A 19,120-nucleotide genomic window follows, 5' to 3' on the forward strand; every position below is an offset into this window, starting at 1 on the left:
TTTTTTTTTGCAGACTCCTTTAAATCTTATCTTGGAAATATCGTTGGATTCCCGGAAATTGGATTTGCCAGGAAGACCGAGATGGCGAAGAAGAAAACAGGATGGCAAAGAACAAGAAAAGATGGATAATAACTTAAACATTATGGCTCTCCCATTCAATTTCTCCCTGGACTACCCGAGATGTTGTTAAAATGTTATTTTGTTTGTAAACTTATTTTTTCTTCAAAAAACTACGACGATAATTTCTATAATAAACTAATTATATAGTTTCTCTTTTCTTTATTTCTTCGTTGTACATCATTCCGTTCTCCCAGAGGAAACAATTCCTGAGACCTAATTTGATCTGGCATTGAATTATTGTGTCTGGTAGGTTTGAATCACAATTCGAAAAACTGTCTACCTGAATTTCAGGTTGCAAACATAGCGAAGTAATCGCTTCGTAGGCGCCAGCCAGATGTTAGAACTGCCGAAAGAGCGCCAGAAAGCCTAGTGGTAATACATTACTTTATTATTATGAATGACCCATTAGAAGATTCTTTCATTTCACATCAAAAGATATTTCTTTGTGTGTTTAATTTGTCATCGTCCGCTTTTTTAAATGATAATCTTTTGAATATAACCTGGCCCAAGAGCATTCTGGCCAGGGATGGGTTGGGCACAATTCTTTATCTTTTCACCTGTTCCTTTTTTCTGCGCGATTTGTAGACATGAACAGTGTTCAATACATCAAATAAGGTGAGAAGCAAGAAGGGTGTACGTGCTTTCTGTTTTATTCTCCGTACTTCTCCTTCCGTCTGGCGAGACGAGCTGACGGCAGTTTTTGACCCCTACTCTGTTGCGTATCTGATGACAACTCATCCCTATTTCTTGTATTCTGATGCGTATACGCATTACTCTATTATTGATCCCCTCATTTTCATTCAACATGTGCAGTGTTCTACCGGGATGCGCTCCCGAAAGTTTACTTTTTTATAGGAAGCGTGGATTACTTGACTTTTTTGCCATGTCATTTGAAAATTTCACTTTTAAACTTTCCATAATGCTACAAAAAACTGAAACTTTTCAAATATCCGGCACTTGTTCGAGATGAAGTTATCCAGAATATGGATTTTGCAGACGTGTGAGTTTTTTTTTGGAATTTGGTAATTATTGAGGTAGTGGTCATAGCACATTTCCTATTGAAAACAAAAATAACTGACTAATGGATGGTATAAATCGCTATTGTGACTGGAACGCTATTGTGAAGAACTGCCCCACTTTCTTACCACCCTCACAATTCCAAAAACTTCTTGAGATCTCGATTACCCGTTTCTGACTTGCCCCCATCCCTTTGATCCTGTCACTATCTCTCTTTTCCTTCCCCACATCAGGACTAACTCTTGCGGGTTAGTCCTTCTTACCTTCGTTTTTATCATTTTCTTTCACGGTTACCATCACTCCTTATTTCTTCAAATCCTTCGAATAACATCAGCAATAAAACCGACAGCTTTAATATCAGCAATAAAACCGACAGCTCAGAGAAAATTAAGGCTCAAGCTCTGGATTGTCTACTGCTTCGCTCGAGTATAATATAACATTTTGATTTTTGTATTTTGTGTTAGCGAGATCCAAAAATTCTTTAAAAAAAAGAAAAAAAAAAGAAATCCAGAGCTTGAGATTCAGTTTTCTGAGAAAGAAAACTTTCTCTGTTCTGTAGGCATTATAGAAAATTCTAAAATCCTTATCCTTATTAACTTGTTCTCCGCTTTCTAATGATAACCGTCAAATGTCATAACTGCATACCCGATTAACTCCATTCCCGAGTGATTTAAAAATATCTGTTTCTTCAAAAATACTATATCACAACACATTTTAGGCTCAATCTCTCTACATTCAAGCGTACCCACTCGTTTTTGAGAAGCGCCAGATATATGACGGAACTAACCGTCGAACTGAACAAAGATGATACGAAGGATTTTATCCTAATCTACAAAAATGAAAACAGTGAGGAGAAAATTATGCTGCATCTCGATTTCAAGCCAAAACAAGAAGAGACGAGTGACAAGAAACGCACCTCGGTACTTCTAGTAGTTGATCTTGTCAAACACATCAAAGGACCTTATGAAGATCCAAAGAAACTTTTGGTTCAGCATATGATGAAAACATTTGAGTTCACGAAGAAGACACTTGATTGTAATAGAAAAATCGATGATTTTCAGAGATTATTTCCACAGAGTTGCTAAGACGAACTGTCCTTGATAACCATCATTCGTTTGGAGCGTCAAAAGCAAAGATTCTGGAATTAGTGGAGGAGAACAAAGTATAGGAGGAAGGAGTAAATCAAGTGAAATTGGAGAATTTGAGGTTAAGAGTTTTTCGGCACGCCGTCGTTGAATTCACTCTATGAAACATTCAAAGAAACGTTTAGAAGCTTGAAAGGACGGGATAAGCGAATTTCAGAAGACGACATCTGTAGAGCGATCGAGAATCTCTTGATGCTGGTTCATGACTGAAAATCTCTCCAGACTTTTCGGGAACTTCAATTCAATTTTTCCCTGGTTGTTTTGTTTTCAATTATTGTTTTTTTTTGGATATTCCTTTACTGAAATAAGTTGTTTTTTCTTCAAATTTGAAAAAATTGAAAAAATCTTTTTTCTCTAAATTTGGGCCTACATACAGAGAAGAAAACAAAAGCCACTCCGTTTATAAGAATAATGATGATGACGGTAATGATTTCTGAAAAAAAAAATATTAAAAGAAAGATTACGATCATTGAGAATGAATGCTCTCAATAAAATGTATTCACGGTACTTAGAGAGAAAGTTAAAGAGATATTTTTTAATGATAAAAAATTAATTTTTGAATTAAAGATCAATGGTAAAATGTGAAAGAGTTCCAAGATGAAATCAATTGCACAGGAAATATTGAGAGTTGATTTTTCGTTTGGTTGGGAAAAGAAAAGGGTTTTCGATATTGGGATATCTTACAAGGGAACTTTTTAAGTTGTCCGGCTAATTTGCCTAAACCAACCGTAAAAAAATTAAAGAGCATGTTTGAAAACCTGTAAAACCGTTTTCAAAATATGCTTGAGAGACCTCGAAAGTGCTGAAATTTTAGTTGCAGTACCAAAAATCACTTTTTCAGTGTAAAATCGGCCTATTTCAAATGATTTTCTCCACTCCTATAAAGTTTTAGGACTTTTATTTTTTTTGTGTTATACTCAAAACTATGTGAAATTGCCAATGTTGACATTTTTCTCGGAAAAATGCTCAAACTTGAAAACTTGGGCTCATCCAAAGTGTAAGCGAGTTTTGAAACTTTTTATAACTTTCCCCGAAAATTTTTTATGAGAAAAATACAAAAGATAAATTATTTTGTCAATCGTCATAGTTTTTAGCTACAAAATAAGTCGACAAACAAAATAAAATGTTAATATCGGGTAGTCCAGGAAGTCATAATGTCATAAGGGAAGTGTGACTAAAATTACGTCGTCATAAAAGAGGCGTCATAAGGGGGATCATAGCGGAGAGGTGGAGAAGAATCTTAAAATCATAAAGACACTGACAAAGAGAAACTTCTGAAATACTACTGAAAGATATTTGAAAAGGCCCAAACTGGAAAATGACTGCTAGTTGGCAGCCGACGAGGCATTGACGGACTATCGACGGACCACCAGGAATGTCTAGACCCGATTTCCGGTACTCTACTTATGAAAGATGTTTACTAAATAGAACTTGAGGACCTAATTTTTGCGATGGTGTTACAGGTCGCTTCGAACAGTTGGCTGTTACTAAATCAATTTTCACTTGTTCGTCGATCCGGTCAGATTCCTTTTTCTCGAAACGTAGAACATCTACCCCATCTCTCCTTCACGAATAGCTTTCAAGTGAATTTCCAGGGAAAGACTAAGCTTTGCAAAAAAGCATGAAGACAATGAGAACGAATCTTGAAACTTTGTCAGAATATTACCCATCATTGACAGACTTTATTTACAGACAAGCGTATATTCAAAAATAATTAGATCTAGCTATTCGCTGCTTCAGTAGCACGTAAAATTTTCATTTCATTAAGTGAAACATCGCAATTGTATATATTAGTTTGTGGGTGACACAAAAAGGTACATCCATTCGATAGTTTCACTTCGTGGTTGAGCCAAACAAGTTCTCCTCCTATCTCGCATGCTGAATTGTGATTATTCGCGAATCAATAATTATCTCTAAAACCTACAATCTTTTTCCACTCTTCCGAATGCACATCTTAAGTTTGCTCCACGTTGTTTATCAAACCATTGTCCTCTTTGGTAAGTTACTCCATTCAAGTTACATGTGTCTTCTGAAATTCAAGATATGCAACTGAAATTTTTGAGTACTACGCACCAAATTTCTCAACAGATTTCAAATCTACTTTTCCGGGTTCAGTTTCGACGCATTTTTTAAAAACGTTCTCTGCTAGGCCCCATGTTTGGTTCAGCAGCATATATTGAGGAACTTCCGATTGTAGTATGCATCCTGAGTATGATGGCTGAGTATGACTTTCAAAAAATCTTTTCAACTCACCCGCAACTCGCTTTTCAAAATAACCGGATTCTGACTTGTAGCAAGTCATGAACCTGTGTAAAGTCTGGGAATCCCCAATGTTGGGTTCTGACCAATGTGCACCTAAGGGATATACTGTGTTATTGTAGAAGCATCCAGAAACTGTAAAGAATGGAATTAATGAGTTGAGAAGTTGCTGATTTACCTGGCGTGCTCACTCTTTGCAATCTTCCCTCAAACCGCTTACAGGAAACTACTACTGATCCATTCTTGTAAATTTCTGTTTCTCCAGCTCTGATGCTGTGAGTTTTCTGAGCCGACTCATCGCCAACACATGCCGATGGCTCAAAGTTCAATGATCCATCGATATCGTTCTTTTCACAGCTCCACAAGAAATGACTATCAAATTGATAGTCATAATCCTCCGGCCAAACAACGGCTGCCCCTTCATCCAGTCCACCACAACCTCACAATGTTTCAACTTAAAATGGTTAAAAACTGAAAACTCACTTCTTGGAAATTGTTTGCGTTCACCAGTTCTCCAATTTTTCCATACATCGTAATGAACGAAATTTCTAGGTTTCCAATTTAGTTCGGATTCCGCATAATCTGGCACTAGAGACCAAAGTGGCGAATCCATGTAACTTGGACCACCATTATGATAACAATTACAGAATGCTCTCAAACTCAACAGAAATAAATATTTGAAAAACATAATTTTATGGAAAATAAAAATAGTCCGATTATATTTATACAAGTAATGTCATGATTACCATTGTTTGCGTAGCTGCTAAGCAAAACATTTTCAACATCAGGTCTATTTATGTCCAATGCTATTAAAACCGTAGTAGGTGTAGTATATTTTCAGAATCGATGTAAATGAATGCAATGAGATTCAAAGAATGCTTAGCAGCGTTTACACTTCAATATTTTTTTAAATGGACACGCAGTGATTGGATGACCGAAAAAGAAATCTTGTGATTTGGACGTGATTTTTTGATTCCCTAAAGAATTTCATATACCCTCAAGGAAAGTATAATGAAAACAATAACTTGATTTTTAGGAACTTATTATTCTTATTCAGCGCCGATGAACCTTGCCAAAAATAGATCAAAAATTATCGTCAGTCGAGCAACGAAAGCACTACGGTATTTTTCATATTAATGCAAGAGATTTCGAACCGTTTCTCACAATTTATGTAATGTGGGCCCAAAATTGGCGGGTTTCTAATGAATGAAATAAATTAAAGTTTAATAAGAATTAGACAAAAATCGACAAAAACTAGCGAAAAATGGAAGGAAAAGAAAATGAAAAATAATGGCGAGGTACTGTTTAAAGGCGCATAAATTAGTGTGGAAAAATACGATAATTTTTGATCTATTAGGTTGTTTGGAAAGTTCCCGTCATTTTTGATCTACTGTTTTCAAACTTGGTTTTTAACGACAAGGTAAAAATGAGGGAGCTGTCGTTTTTTCAGTATGTTAGTGGGGTCTAATAGAGTCTCAACCCAAACGGAGATCATTCTCTTTTTTCGTGTAGTGAGATATGCTCAACTTTGTTGTCTCTAATATATTCCATTTTCGGACTGTCCTTTCATTTTTTTGTTTCCATCTGACCGGAAAAATGCTGGAATCGAGCTTCGATTAGTGGATGTTTTTAGCGAAGGTGTACCCTTTCAAACTATCATTACACCCCGGCTTTATCAATTTGAAAAAGGGGAATTCTCGTTTGACGAAAATTCCTCTTCAAAAAGGCGAACATGCTTAGATTTGGGTCCATTAAAAAGCGGGATCTAAAGGGACCCGTCTCAAACTGTGCGGGATATATCAAGAACATTAATGGCAAGCTTTTTGTCAAAAAGCCATAAATTGGAAACCCTCGGTAAAGTCAAAAATGTGGAAAGATATGGATCACACTTTTTTGGCTCAACGCAACCTTGTTTCACGTGTGGGAACCTATTTGAATCTTCTCATCCTGCATTGCGCACATGAATGGTGGAACCAAATCATCACTAGTGATGATAAATGGGTAATGTGTAATTACAATAAGCAGAACAAGGATAATATGATTTTCAAGTTATTTTTCCACTCCAAATTTCCGATGCTTTGAATTTTTGGGTTTACAAACTTTGTAACTTCCAACTTTTTTACTTTTCCAATTTCCAATTTTCGAACTTTTTGAGTTCCGGAATTCCAATTTTCAGGTGTGTTCAGGATTGAAGAAATTCCGAGTTTATTTTAATTAAGAAAAAAAGAAAGTCAAAAATTGAAAACTTACTTCCGTAACTTCTAAAATCCCTAGGTTTGCCGGTATCTTCATTCTTCGAATTTACTAATTTATGAGTTTCTGACTTCCGGGTTTCTGACTTACCGACTTTTTTTTGAAAATTTGAAGTTCTCAAAACTTGAGGTTGGTAGAGCTCTAAATATCCGTAAATGAGAACCCTAAAAGTTCTTTAAGCTAGATGAAATTGTTTCTTTCAGTAATTATATGATACCTTTGTCCGATATAATTTTTATGGTGTAGGCATTTCATCCGCTATTCCAGGGTCTTTAGATTCGGATACAGTTTTAAAGCTCTTTTTGATTTTTTACCACAGCCAAACGGGTTTCTTCCAATTTTACGTGTGTTTTTATAAACATTTGAAAAATGAACTTTCTTTAAAATTTGAAACAGCAAGTTTTTTTTAACTGGGGTCTTCATATTTACAAATTTTCAAAAAAAAAACTGTTTCTAGATTTTGAACAATCTCTCTGAGTAATTAAATAAATTTTTGTTGAGGAAAAAACCTAGGAACACACACTTTTTTTTTAGACTTGGTTCATTTTTCGGTGACGTTCTGGGATTAGAGTTTCTGACATTCTCCTCATCGCTCCTTTTCCCTAAATCTTAGACAAACCACATAATGTCTTTCCTGTCTCTCGTCGATTATCAGCATTTCTCCTGGGAAGGACACAAAAACACTGTCATAAAACTCACTACTATTGCCGTAAATACCAATATAGGTAAAGACAGCCCACCTGGTTTTGACTCCGCCCCTCGACGTTTCCTATAAATACCGGCGGTTACCAACCATTAGCATTCATTTCCCCTCTCATGTAATCATCTCTCCCTATATCTTTCCCTGACGACCTTCTGCTTGGACATCTGTGAACGAATTCCCTTTATTTTTCTGAACTTATCCCTTTTCATGTGAAAACAGAACAAATAGCATCAGTCCACCAGAAGATACGCTAGCTATCACGACTCCAGATGACCCAAAAATCAGTGTACTTGCTCTGGCTACATGGAAAATATTGCATTCTTCGACAACCTGGAAAATCTCCAAAAGAAGGCTTTGCTAGCAATGGAAAAAATGAAGAATTTGGGAGAAAACAAGGTAATAGCTTACAACTGAATGTGTTATGTTCTTAATATACTTTTTTGCAGATTTTCTCCGTCACATTTCTGGGATCATAAATCGTCCATGAATGAAAAACATTCAGATTCAAAATGTGATCAAGGAAGCTGATTCGATTTTGATGTGCCCAAAAGAAGTCTTCGAGGCTGGAGTCACCTTGGATGTTCGGACTTCAAAAGCATCTATTCCGCAAGAATCAACAGTGAGATCCGAGAATCCAATAATCTTCGAGAACCAGGCTCATCAAGATAATGTCAAGTATCCTCTGGTAGAAGACGAAGCTCCTGATGAATCTGCTGGTTCGGAAACAGTAGAATCGGAAATTTCCACAACGATCTCACTGATCAAGAATTCCGCATCTGCATCCACTGAAAAGACAATTCCAGAAAATCCAAGAACTATGGAAGCTTTGACGATTCCAGACGCATCGAGAATCATATGTTCAGCAGATATGGGAGGATCAGAAGAGGACACAATTGCGTTAGCTAAGCAAGACCTTCTCATTCTGCAGAACCACAAGATCCAAACTTCAACCTTGCTATGCAACGGGAAATGGGAAGACTACAGAAGATGCATGAAGAAATGCACAAAAATCCATTTTGTAGGAGTTTTTGTCCCCGCCCAGATGATAACTTCCCGGCTAGTCGCGATGGCATCCGAAACAACTCCAGAAGTTTCAACTTCCATGGTTCAAAGCTCTTCAGCCAGCGCGCCCAAGACAATTGATGCATCACTTGCTCCTAATTTTCCCATAGTCCCCATGCAAGGTTTCATAGACCAATCAAATAATTTATAATCATTTTTATAATAAATAAATGAAGTTTCGAAAATCCAGTGAAGGAAAAAAGCCAGGAACCGACAAATCGCTGAATGAAGCAATGGAAACGGTAGCTCAGAAAATCAAAGAGTTTGATAATTTGCTTCATTTTTCTCATTCTCATTTTTTGTTTGGAAACTATTTTTTTTTCAAAATGTTCTCTTTAGAAACAAATAAAGTGATGTTTCCCATTTTTTTGAAGGACGCCAAAAAGTTACAATTCGAAAACTGTTCACCTGAATTTCAGAAATAATAATTATTTTTTAAATTACTGTCAAAAAAGTGAGGCGCGGAAGCATGCAAACATGCTGATAGTAAAAATCCTATGTTGTTATCAGGAATGATCTCATCAGATGATTATTTTATTTCACAAAACACTTTATTCTTGTTAATAATTTACCGAGATTTTATCATTTGCCTTTTTTAAAATAACGAATTGCAAGCCAATGACCCTCATACTTCTGAAAGTAAAAAACTATTAATGCCGTTGTTTGAGTAGATTTCTCACTTTCCCTTATCACCATTCCTCTGAGTAATTCGCTGGTGAGGGTCCATGTGGCTGGTATAGAACTTTTTTGTTATCTCTGTATGGCTCGAAATAATTTCCAGGCATAACATTGTGAGCTGCTTCAGCAAGGTCCGGTGTGTAGTTGGTTTTTCCTTCCTGTCTTGTTTTTTCTTTTTTGATTTTTGAAGAATCCTCCCAGTTTTTCTTGACATCAGACGGTTTGTCGGAACTTTCAGTTGACTTTGAAGTGGATTCGGAAGATGATCCAAAACATTGCAGATTCTTAACCTTATCGGTGCAGTTATCGATATCCGTAGCTACTATTTTTGTCGTTTCACGTGGTGAACTGGTGGAGTGTGGATGAGATCTTGGAATTCTTGCTTGTCGAAAAAAGGACAGACCATATTGATACTCATCCTCGTAAAGTGATTCGTATGTGGACTTAGGTGGATCAACTTCGTTTTCTACTATTTCCTTTTTCTCTTTCTTGATTTCCAGATTGTTTTTGATTTTGACACCGTTTTCTTGTTTGCTGCCCAATTTTTTGTTTGCCACACATGGTTCTGTAAATAGTTAGTAACTTATATACGCCACCGGATGTTATCACTTATTCAGATCATTTATTCCCATTTTCATGAAATATATCAAAAAGATGTTAACTATCAAAATGTTGATGATATTATGACAATCCTATTGTTAGTTGAAACATTTTTGAAATTTTCCCCAGAAATTCAGATATTTGAGCTTAAAGGAGGGGAGACAGCAAAAATTTCGGGGGACAGTTCGGGGGACGAAATCGCCCCGCGCGTATGTAGACCATCGGTCGTCAGACGCCTTCGCGCCCCCGTAGCTCAGCGGGTAGCGGTGCTGTACCCCTGAACTGCCTGTCATGAGTTCAACCCCTCATGGGGGTTCTCTATGCAAAATATCAGGAAAACTTTTTTTTTTGGTATCTGGCCTCCTTTAAAGTTTCATATTCCAATGGGACTAATTTTAATCAAAATGACATTTTATGCGCGGTTTTTTTTTGGCAGCATTGTTATTAAAATTAAACTTTTTTCTGACACATATGCAGTGCTGGAACAAATTTTTTCCTCAAATGATCAATTAAATTGAAATTAGTAGTTTCCAGGTGTTTGAAAAAGTATTTTTGTGTCAATTCAGCCAAAATTACTATTGAAAATAGTTTCAAAAAAAGGGTTTCATTTTTTCAGACATCCATATTACCCGTTTGCAACTAAAGTAGACAATTTGGGATAGAGTCTCCCTGTACATTGCCTGGCACGATTTCATAGCATTTTTTTGGAATTTCAGCAGTTTTTTTTCAAAAATTCAAAAACTCACGAACAACCTCCTCTTTTGCTACTTTCTTCTCATCCGTAGAAAGCTTCTCCGTTGGCTTTTTCTCTTCAACCTTGGGACATACAAAAAATGGCTCTTTCGGTTTGTGGGTCTCCTTGTTTTCTATGTAATCACGCGATAAGACATCTACAAAAAACAAATTTTCTCAACTATCTTAATTTCTGTAAGAGATATCAAAAATCTGTAAACCATGATAGTGTAGGTAATACTGACACTAACGTTTTCATTGTGGGCAAACTTTTGATATCTCTCAAAGAAAATGATATTACAATATGCCTTTTTTCAACCAGAACGACTGGTTTTTATTGAGCAGGACTGTTTTCAAAAATGATTTTCTAACACATACAGTCCGGTCAATATCTTTAAGACCACCCTTGATTTTGGCGCGCAGAAAAAACTAGAAAAGATATAAAAAACTGTGAACGCCGTTCGATTCAGAATCCAAAATAACCACAGTAGACAAAGTTTCATGAATTTAGCACGTTCCCTGACCATGTACCATCCAAAAAACCGATAGGCAAGCGGTCAATATCTTTAAGACCCCTCCGGATTTTTCGATGATCCAGTTATAATTTTCATTAGAAAATTTTTTGGAAGTGCCAAGTATCAATCTGAAAAATGTTTTCAGATGGTTTTGAATCAAATAACATCGAGTTCTGAAAGTTTTCAGATCAGAAAATTGGTTTCTGAAAATTCATCTCACAATTTTTGCTGTTTTTGGAAGCGATTTCGGTTTTATGGAAAAAATCCGGAGTTCCACATGGTGGAATTCAATGTCATTTTATTTTATTAGAAAGCTCTTACTCCCTGCTTCATCATTTCATCATTTAAATATTTATAATTGACCGAATTGGCACGAAAATCTTCTCAACGGTAGCCCCAGAACTCATCAACCGTCTCACCTCCGATTATGAAGATTTGTACTTATCTGAATTCTGCCTGAAGAGAAAGTGCTAAATTCATGAAACTTCGTTTTCTGGGGGTTGTTTTGGATTCTGAATCGAGTGGCGTTTACAGTTTTTTGATATTTTTTCTAGTTTTCTTTGCGCGCTCAAAATCGAGAGATTCTTAAAGATATTGACCGCACTGTATACATTTCAAAATGTTTCAGATTTGAAAGATATTGTCTCTTTTCTTTTTTTTTTAATTCTAGAACTTACCTCGAACATCCTCTTTTGCTACTTTCTTTTCATCCGTAGAAAGCTTCTCCGCTGGCTTTTTCTCTTCAACCTTGGGACAAACAAAAATTGGTTTCTTCTCTTCCGACTTCTTGGTGTCATGGTTTTCTATGTAATCACGCGACAAAGCATCTGCAAAAAAAAATTATCTTTATTTTTTTCAAAAAAAAAAAAAAACTAACATGCTTGCTTATACTTCGATAAGTCCTTCACTATTCCTCGCAATTTATCATTTTCGAATTGGAGCCCTGACACCTTTTCTTTTTGGCGAGTGAGTTCGGCTTGTAGTAGACGAATCGTTTTTTCTTTGTCAGCGATGGTTTTCTCTAATTTATCCATGTTACCTAAAAAATTATAAATTTGAAAAATAAAATAACAATTTAATGAAAGAGGTTTTAAAAAAAGAAAACGCGAAAATCGCAGCTGACAACTAACACCAAAAAGTTAAGCAGAAATTTGACGAGACTTTAGAGATGAGGGGTAGCAAACGAAAGAGAGCGCTGCGTCCTAAAAGACCCAGACAGCGAAAGACATTGGTGGAAGAGGAAAACTATTGCGAAATCATCTCGGTTCTCATTTGCTTATGCGTATCGTTTCTTCCGGGTCAACTAATTGATAACAACACGCTCTCCCACAGAACAATTCCAAACTGCAAATTAATTTTTGATCTACAGAAAAAAAAGTTTGGCGCGATCACAATTGCAGGTCTAAAACCATAATTTCAGAATTTTTTATCTGATTTTGTGGAGTTCCAAGATGATTCAAATGATTCTCAAAAAATTAATTAGTGGTTATAGATTCATGTATGGTCGTTTTCCGGAAGAAAAAAAATGTCAAAAATGGTCATTTTGAAAGTTTTTTACAGAAAAAATCTATCTCCTCTTTCAGTTTTTGACATTTCTAGGAGTTCTATCTCATACCTTAGACATACCTTCGCTGAATGGTTCAGCAAGGCTCGGTGCGTCGTTGGATTTTTCCTTCCTTCTTGTTTTTTCTCCCTTCTTACCGGAATATTCTTCTTTGATTTTTGAAGAATTATCCCAGTTAGTTCTGACAGGAGACGGTTTGCGGAAGCTCTTCGTAGAGTCAGAAGTATATTTGGGAGTTGGTTCAGGACATTGCAGATTCTTAACTTTATCGGTACAGTTATCGATAGCTACCATCTTTGTCATTTCACACGGTGAACCAGTAGATGGTGCACAAGGCTTTGGAAGTTTCCCGAATATAAAAAACGACGAGTTCACTTGATTAAAATTGTCGTGGAGTGTTTCGTTCGTGTTCTTAGTTGGTTCAACATCTTGGCTTTCATTTTCTTTCTTGATTGCTGGATAGTTATCGATTTTGATACCCGTTTCTTGTCTGTTGTCCATTTTGTTGCCTCCGACACTTGATTCTGTAAATATAAAATTTCATACATTTCATAACTCTGACAGAACGCTTCCCTATACTACGTAGCGCTTTCAGCTCAATTATCTTAATTTCCGTTAGAGATACCAAAAACTTGTAAATTACAAAAACACGAAGGATATTACGACGAACATTTTATTCGTTGAGAGATTTTTGACATCTTTCACAAAAATTGTGATGATTGAGCTTAAGGTAAAATTTCCCAACATGACCTCAAAATGAGTCCTCATGCGTGGTTTTCTGATTAAAATTTATTATCTGAAACATCATAAATCACGAGCTCTTTTTTCTGTATCAAAGTGGTTTTTGATTCCCACTTCGACAGGCGGGAGGGGGCTTTTTATTAGAGTGTTTATAGTATCTGGAAGTTGCCCAAAAACACTAATTTTCCCAGACAAATGTAGTTTTGTGAAACCTAAAATTTAGGTAATTAAACTTTAAATTAAAATTGTACGATAAAATAGCATAAGATGAACTAAGGGGAAAAAAAGGGAAAAACAGATTCTATGGGCATCCTGTTCTTCTTTTGTACCTTCGAACCCATAAACGTAGCATCCAGAAACCTCCCACAAATCATAAACGGAGAGGGGTTTATGCTTTTTTTTGACATCACACATCACGATCTTCTTGCAAGAAAACAAACATTTGAATGAATGAATTTATTGAAATAAATAGTAATTTTTGTTTTCAAAGTTTTAGAGAAAAGTCCAATAGTCAATCGAGTTTTCCGACTTTCTCCATGGTCCCTGCGACGGGTTTCTTGTCAAGAATCTCTTGAATTGCCGCCATCTTCTGGTTGAGCTCACGGATTTCCTCGTCCTCTGAAAAAATAAACATTCTCTGTAAAAATCTCATGAAAAATTCAACTTACTCTTTTCATAATATTGGTGAGAGCTCCAAGGCTCAGAGCATAAAACGTGATGGCCAGATCCATGCTCTTAGTTTTTTGCTCCTCGATGTCTTCCAGAATCCGAATGTTCTCTTTCAACTTCTCAATCATTCTCTCCTGAACTTGGTTTTCTCTGATCAACTCTTTGTTGATCCCTTCAACGGTGTTGTCTTCCATTTTGGGGTAATTCTGGAAGAAAAACTAGGCACTTTGTTTTGAGGTTATAAACAAAAAAATAAAGGGAATCCTAGAAAGAGAAAAATAGAGCACGTTTATCACTATACAACTTCGAATATATTCAAAAAAAACGAAGAGACAGAGTGGAATAAGAAAATGTAGGTTACCATGGGAATGTAGTCAATTTTTTGTCTCTCACTAGGTACAGAAAAACATTTTTCAGACGAAGAGAACTAGAAAAATACAAAATGATTAAGAATAAATCTCAGAGATGTAATATGCCCTTCAATTCATACACCGATCGCCTATCACTGTAAGGTGATAAATTCCAAGCTCAGTCCGGTGGCGTTAGCTAAGCGTATGGTATTCTGATCCCTCCCACTTGACCTACATGACTCTAGTCGGTCCATCTGGTCATTTTACTTTTTATTTGTACAGGTCCCATTTCTTGCCAAATTATTATCTATCGATTTCCCCATGCATTGCAAATAAATATATTGTATACATAAAATTTTCAAAACGTAAAACAGAACTGAGGGTGTGACAAAAGTTCCGAACTTTTATTCTCTATGGAGATGATTTTCGAAAAAAAAACGCTGGAGAGAGACATGGAAAAAAAGGTGAAAAAGTCAAGTCAACATCTATAACTTTTATCTTTTTATAAACAATTGGACTGAGATTTGGTGCAATTGGTATTCAGCTAAAATAGTGATTTTTCCGCAACGCTCTATAGTTGCGAAATACGGAATGAATGGAATAGGATTCAAAGCATTATTGGATTATCCCCTTTTGAGTTCCCGTTTTGTGCACTAAATGTGCACATTATTTTATGGAGTAATATGCCTTCATAGAAATGTCACACACACACTTCTCTCTTCTTCTTTTTTTTCGATTAAGCTACTTTCGACAATAGTTTTCGATCTTTGCTCAGTAGATAATTGCTTTGAAAATAGAGTCAAGTTTTTATCTCTATCATGTAATTTCACAAAGAGAAAAAATGGAGTCACAAAAATTGCGGCTTCAAGAAAATGCGGCATGCGGACTCAAAAAAAATGCGGATTCAAAAAAATCGTGAGCCAAATTTTTAAAATCAAACAATTTTCATTCATCCGCAAGTTTTCAAATTGAACTCATTTTTCAGGTAGAAACTACATATGAATTGTCATCGTTTTTGAACATTGTCATCATTTTTGAAAAACATAGTTTGAAATGTTTTAACCTTGTGGAGCAAGATTGAAAATGATTGAGAGAAAAGAGGGTCCAAAAATGTTTGTTGGTTTACAATTTTTAGGGTCCACGTTTTTTTATGTCCTTGATTTTTTGGGTCCCCGATTTTGGGAGTAGAGCAGTTTGCAATAAAACTATCTTCACTCTATCACATTATATGCGCTCGGACTTCTTCTTACCTTCTCCATGCCCACGAGAATCATTGAAATAAAACAAAGCAGAAGAATTCCAAAAAGTAATATTGAACTTTATTTGGTTTTTGGAAATGAATTGAACTCGATGTTTTCATGTCGCATTTTATTGTCATTTTTCATTTGGTTTTGTATATCAGACTGGTTTAGTTTCCCGTATAAAAAGGATTATTAAAAATCTTCGACCTCGGGCGGTGAGATAAACTTGAGTAGTCTTTCATTTTCAAAAAAAATGTGAAATTTGTAGGTTTAGAATTTTATATTTATTTTCAATAAAGTTTTGAAAATCTTTCACTGAAAATTATGACAATCTTCCTTTTTCGGTCACTATTTCACCAAATTTGAAATGTTTTTTTTTTGAGGTTTTTGTGTAGTTTTTCTTTAATCATTCTTATTATAGACCGCCACATTCATTTTTAGCAAAAAAGTTTTCCGCATTTCAGCTTAAATATAAGACAATGTCATCATCGCCAGAGCCGAATGACCCTGGTCTGACTATTCATCGAAATCCTCGGCAACTTGTTCGTTAAACATCTTTGGAAATTGATGGTGAATGGGTACCTGATGACCCGATCTCTAGTCCCGAGCCAATATTCGTTGTAGTTCTGGATTCTGTAAGTCTTAACGATGTACATATGAAGACAATGAGGTCTGTGTGTTCAGGAGAGCAAAGATGACAACGAAGAAGATTCGGATGAGAAGAAAAAAAATGTCAACGTCGGAGAAAATGAGGCTAATAATGATGGCGATGGGGCGGATGATGACTCGAATGACAAAAACGAAGAAAAGGTATTTTTCGAGAAGATTGTGCTGAGCAAGCGTCCAAAAGGTTGATACTGCCGCGGGGATCTCATTCATTATTCGAATAAGTGGTCTTGAAAATTTTTCCCTTGGTTTTATTCAATTTTTTATGAAGAGATTATATGAAGAATCAAAAAAGATTTCACGCAACATTTTTTATTTAGCTGGAAAAGTCTTGTCAAACGCAATCCACATAGTCAGAAGAAGCATGAGAATGACGTCACGTAGCCGACAGTTCTGCTTGTACAGCTCATTTGTGATATGCTTGGTTTTATTGCATAAGGCTTTCAGAAGTGTAATGTTTTCGACTGCTGAAAAAAGAGATTTTTAGATTTTATTGTATTTCCTCTAACAAGGGAACCACAACACCTCGTGAGTTTGGATTTTGTTGAAATTTCCACTATATGTAAAGGATACCTATCTAGACATCCCTGAAAATTGTAGAACACGCTCGCCATTTTCAGCCGAGTTATATCGGTTTCAGTACCAAAAATCGCATTTTCAGTGCAAAAACAGCGATTTTTAAAGGCGATTTTCTCCGCTCCCAGGCGGTTCCAGAACATTAAATTTGTTGTGTTATACTTAGAATTTAATAAAATTTCATATTTCAGGCATTTTCTGAAAAATTTTTTTTTTTAATTTCAGAATTTTGTCCACCATTTGTGTAGCTGATTTTATCGAACTTTTTTCAGTTTGGAAAATTTTTTTGAAAAAGTAGTGATAATCGTTTGCAAATATTATACAATCAATAGATAACCTATTTCTTGATTCTATACTTTTCATTATTTAACCATGGTCCGTATAGGTATGAAAACAGCGCTTCAAAACTACTTCATTGCAGTGATTGAGGACTTCAAAAGTTTTTTGACATTTGTTGAAAAAAAATTGTTTTTCTAACTATTGTCTCTTTTTCTAACTCTCTTCAATCGATAAAAATTTGATTCATATGTCAGAGGGATCCTAAAACGTCGCGAAATAGAAAAACAAAAGAAAAAAAAAAGAAAAAACCACGAATGGGTCCGAACCCACAGCCTTGTGCCTACTGGCGCACACCACATCCCCCACACTACGCCGTCGACATTTCCACTGATTCAAAAGGCGGTTACATTTTCGCCCCTCTCTAAGCTTCTCTCATAATGATTTCGATGATGGAATATGTGGTAAAGCATGCAAGTCAACGGGTTTCAGTACTAAAACTTCGGACTGAAAAATCTCGGCTGAAACTGGTGAACATGTTCTAAAAATTTCAAGGATGTCTAGATAGGCTATCCTTGACATATCCTGAAAAATTCATCAAAATCCAAACTGTTGTGGTTCCCTTGTAATAGGAGTTCACCCAAACGCCAACTTTGAGTTCAGTTATCTCTACTTCTGTAAAAAGTATCAAAACATTGTCAACTGATAAAACATTGGTGATATTATGATAAATAATTTTTCAGTTGAAAGATGTTGGATATCTTTTACAGGAATTGAGATGATTGAGCTCAAAGCTGCTTCTATTAGAGGAAATACAGTAACCTTACTAACCTGATTGGAGAACTACTTCGTTTCTGATTATCTGACGTCTTATTTGTTGCCGACACTGTCTTTCAGTTTTCCACATGAGAAATGCGAATTTTTTCTTAGCAGCTTCTCGTCTTTGATCGATGTCGTCGATTTTCACTGCCATGATTTTCAGCTAAAAAATTCAAAAACCATTAAAAAGAGAACAATTTAAAAAAAATCAAGATATTCACGTGTGATTAACGTATGAAAAACGACAAAGACCTTCTAAACCGTACGAAACATAGATAATTATTTATTCAAAGACCAGTAATTTTGACGAAATTTGATAAAATCCATGTAGCTTTAATTATAACAAGCACTGCCAGTACTAATCTGAGCCAGCTATTTTCCAATCGACGACAATCCATTGATGGCTTAATTTTTGAATACGCGTTCTCTTGACGCAGAATGGTTCGTGATGCTGAAAGTTGCATTTGTAAAAAAACAGTGAGAGAAATACCTGCATGAAATGCTTCATCGAGCATTTTCAATTGTTTCTCTTCCTCCAGTCGAAGTTCTCTTTCCTTCTCCCACAAAGTATAGTACTCCAGTATACTTGTAGCTCTAAACGTATACTTGTAGCTTAAAAAAGTATACTTGTAGCTTAAAACAATAAGAATGCTCTTTTTGAAAATTATATTTCCTTTGATTCCCTACCATATCAACACTTGTCCTTTAGCTTCATCATTTCGGTTTCTGTGAGAGACATCACAAATCTTTAAACTAATAAATTGTTACTGATAAACTGATAAATAGTTCATCAGTTGACAAATTTTTTCTACCTACTGTAGTTTTTGACAAATGTGCATTTAAAGCTAGCACTAGTAGCAGACAATTTTTTTAGTAGTAGACACATTTTTGATATCTCTTTCGCGAGTCGAGATAGTTGAAATCAAAATGCGGGGGTGACATTCGATAACGGTATAAAGTATTATATTGTAGGTCTAACAAGGCAGTTCGTTATTTCGGGATTCACTCAGAAGTACTTGAGTTTTCTTTAACAGATAAAAACTCCTTGAAATGCAAAAAAATAATGCTCAAAAAGAATCCGGAAATCCCATGTTTTGCATTACTGAGAAATGGTGCCAAAGGAATGTAGGTGTG

General features: G+C 35.7%; 5 protein-coding genes across 5 annotated transcripts in view; 1 reads left to right on the forward strand and 4 right to left on the reverse strand.

Moving 5' to 3' along the window:
* Positions 1-5,154, reverse strand: part of CBG17249 — a gene marked incomplete at both ends in the record, with an annotated part of 9,511 nt that extends 4,357 nt beyond the window's left edge. Inside the window, 3 exons of the mRNA XM_002644192.1 lie at positions 4,536-4,676; positions 4,720-4,980; positions 5,025-5,154. Coding sequence (XP_002644238.1) covers positions 4,536-4,676; positions 4,720-4,980; positions 5,025-5,154 — 532 coding nt within the window. The remainder of the gene's footprint in view (positions 1-4,535; positions 4,677-4,719; positions 4,981-5,024) is intronic.
* A 2,646-nt stretch (positions 5,155-7,800) lies between these two features.
* CBG27585 lies at positions 7,801-8,669 on the forward strand (the record flags this gene model as incomplete). The annotated part of the gene is made up of 3 exons (XM_045239303.1): positions 7,801-7,893; positions 8,000-8,515; positions 8,586-8,669. 3 exons carry the CDS (start codon positions 7,801-7,803, stop codon positions 8,667-8,669), a joined length of 693 nt encoding a protein of 230 aa, XP_045099944.1.
* A 579-nt stretch (positions 8,670-9,248) lies between these two features.
* CBG27586 lies at positions 9,249-13,149 on the reverse strand (the record flags this gene model as incomplete). Its single annotated transcript, XM_045239304.1, has 4 exons — positions 9,249-9,802; positions 10,584-10,727; positions 11,762-11,911; positions 12,711-13,149. 4 exons carry the CDS (start codon positions 13,147-13,149, stop codon positions 9,249-9,251), a joined length of 1,287 nt encoding a protein of 428 aa, XP_045099945.1.
* Positions 13,150-13,900: 751 nt separating this feature from the next.
* Positions 13,901-14,252, reverse strand: CBG27587 (the record flags this gene model as incomplete). The annotated part of the gene is made up of 2 exons (XM_045239305.1): positions 13,901-14,005; positions 14,058-14,252. 2 exons carry the CDS (start codon positions 14,250-14,252, stop codon positions 13,901-13,903), a joined length of 300 nt encoding a protein of 99 aa, XP_045099946.1.
* Positions 14,253-16,627: 2,375 nt separating this feature from the next.
* CBG27588 lies at positions 16,628-18,140 on the reverse strand (the record flags this gene model as incomplete). The annotated part of the gene is made up of 2 exons (XM_045239306.1): positions 16,628-16,782; positions 17,999-18,140. 2 exons carry the CDS (start codon positions 18,138-18,140, stop codon positions 16,628-16,630), a joined length of 297 nt encoding a protein of 98 aa, XP_045099947.1.
* Positions 18,141-19,120: the final 980 nt, after the last annotated feature.

Source organism: Caenorhabditis briggsae (genome assembly GCF_000004555.2).
Source record: "Caenorhabditis briggsae complete genome, chrX, whole genome shotgun sequence".
Classification (NCBI taxonomy): Eukaryota; Metazoa; Nematoda; class Chromadorea; order Rhabditida; family Rhabditidae; genus Caenorhabditis; species Caenorhabditis briggsae.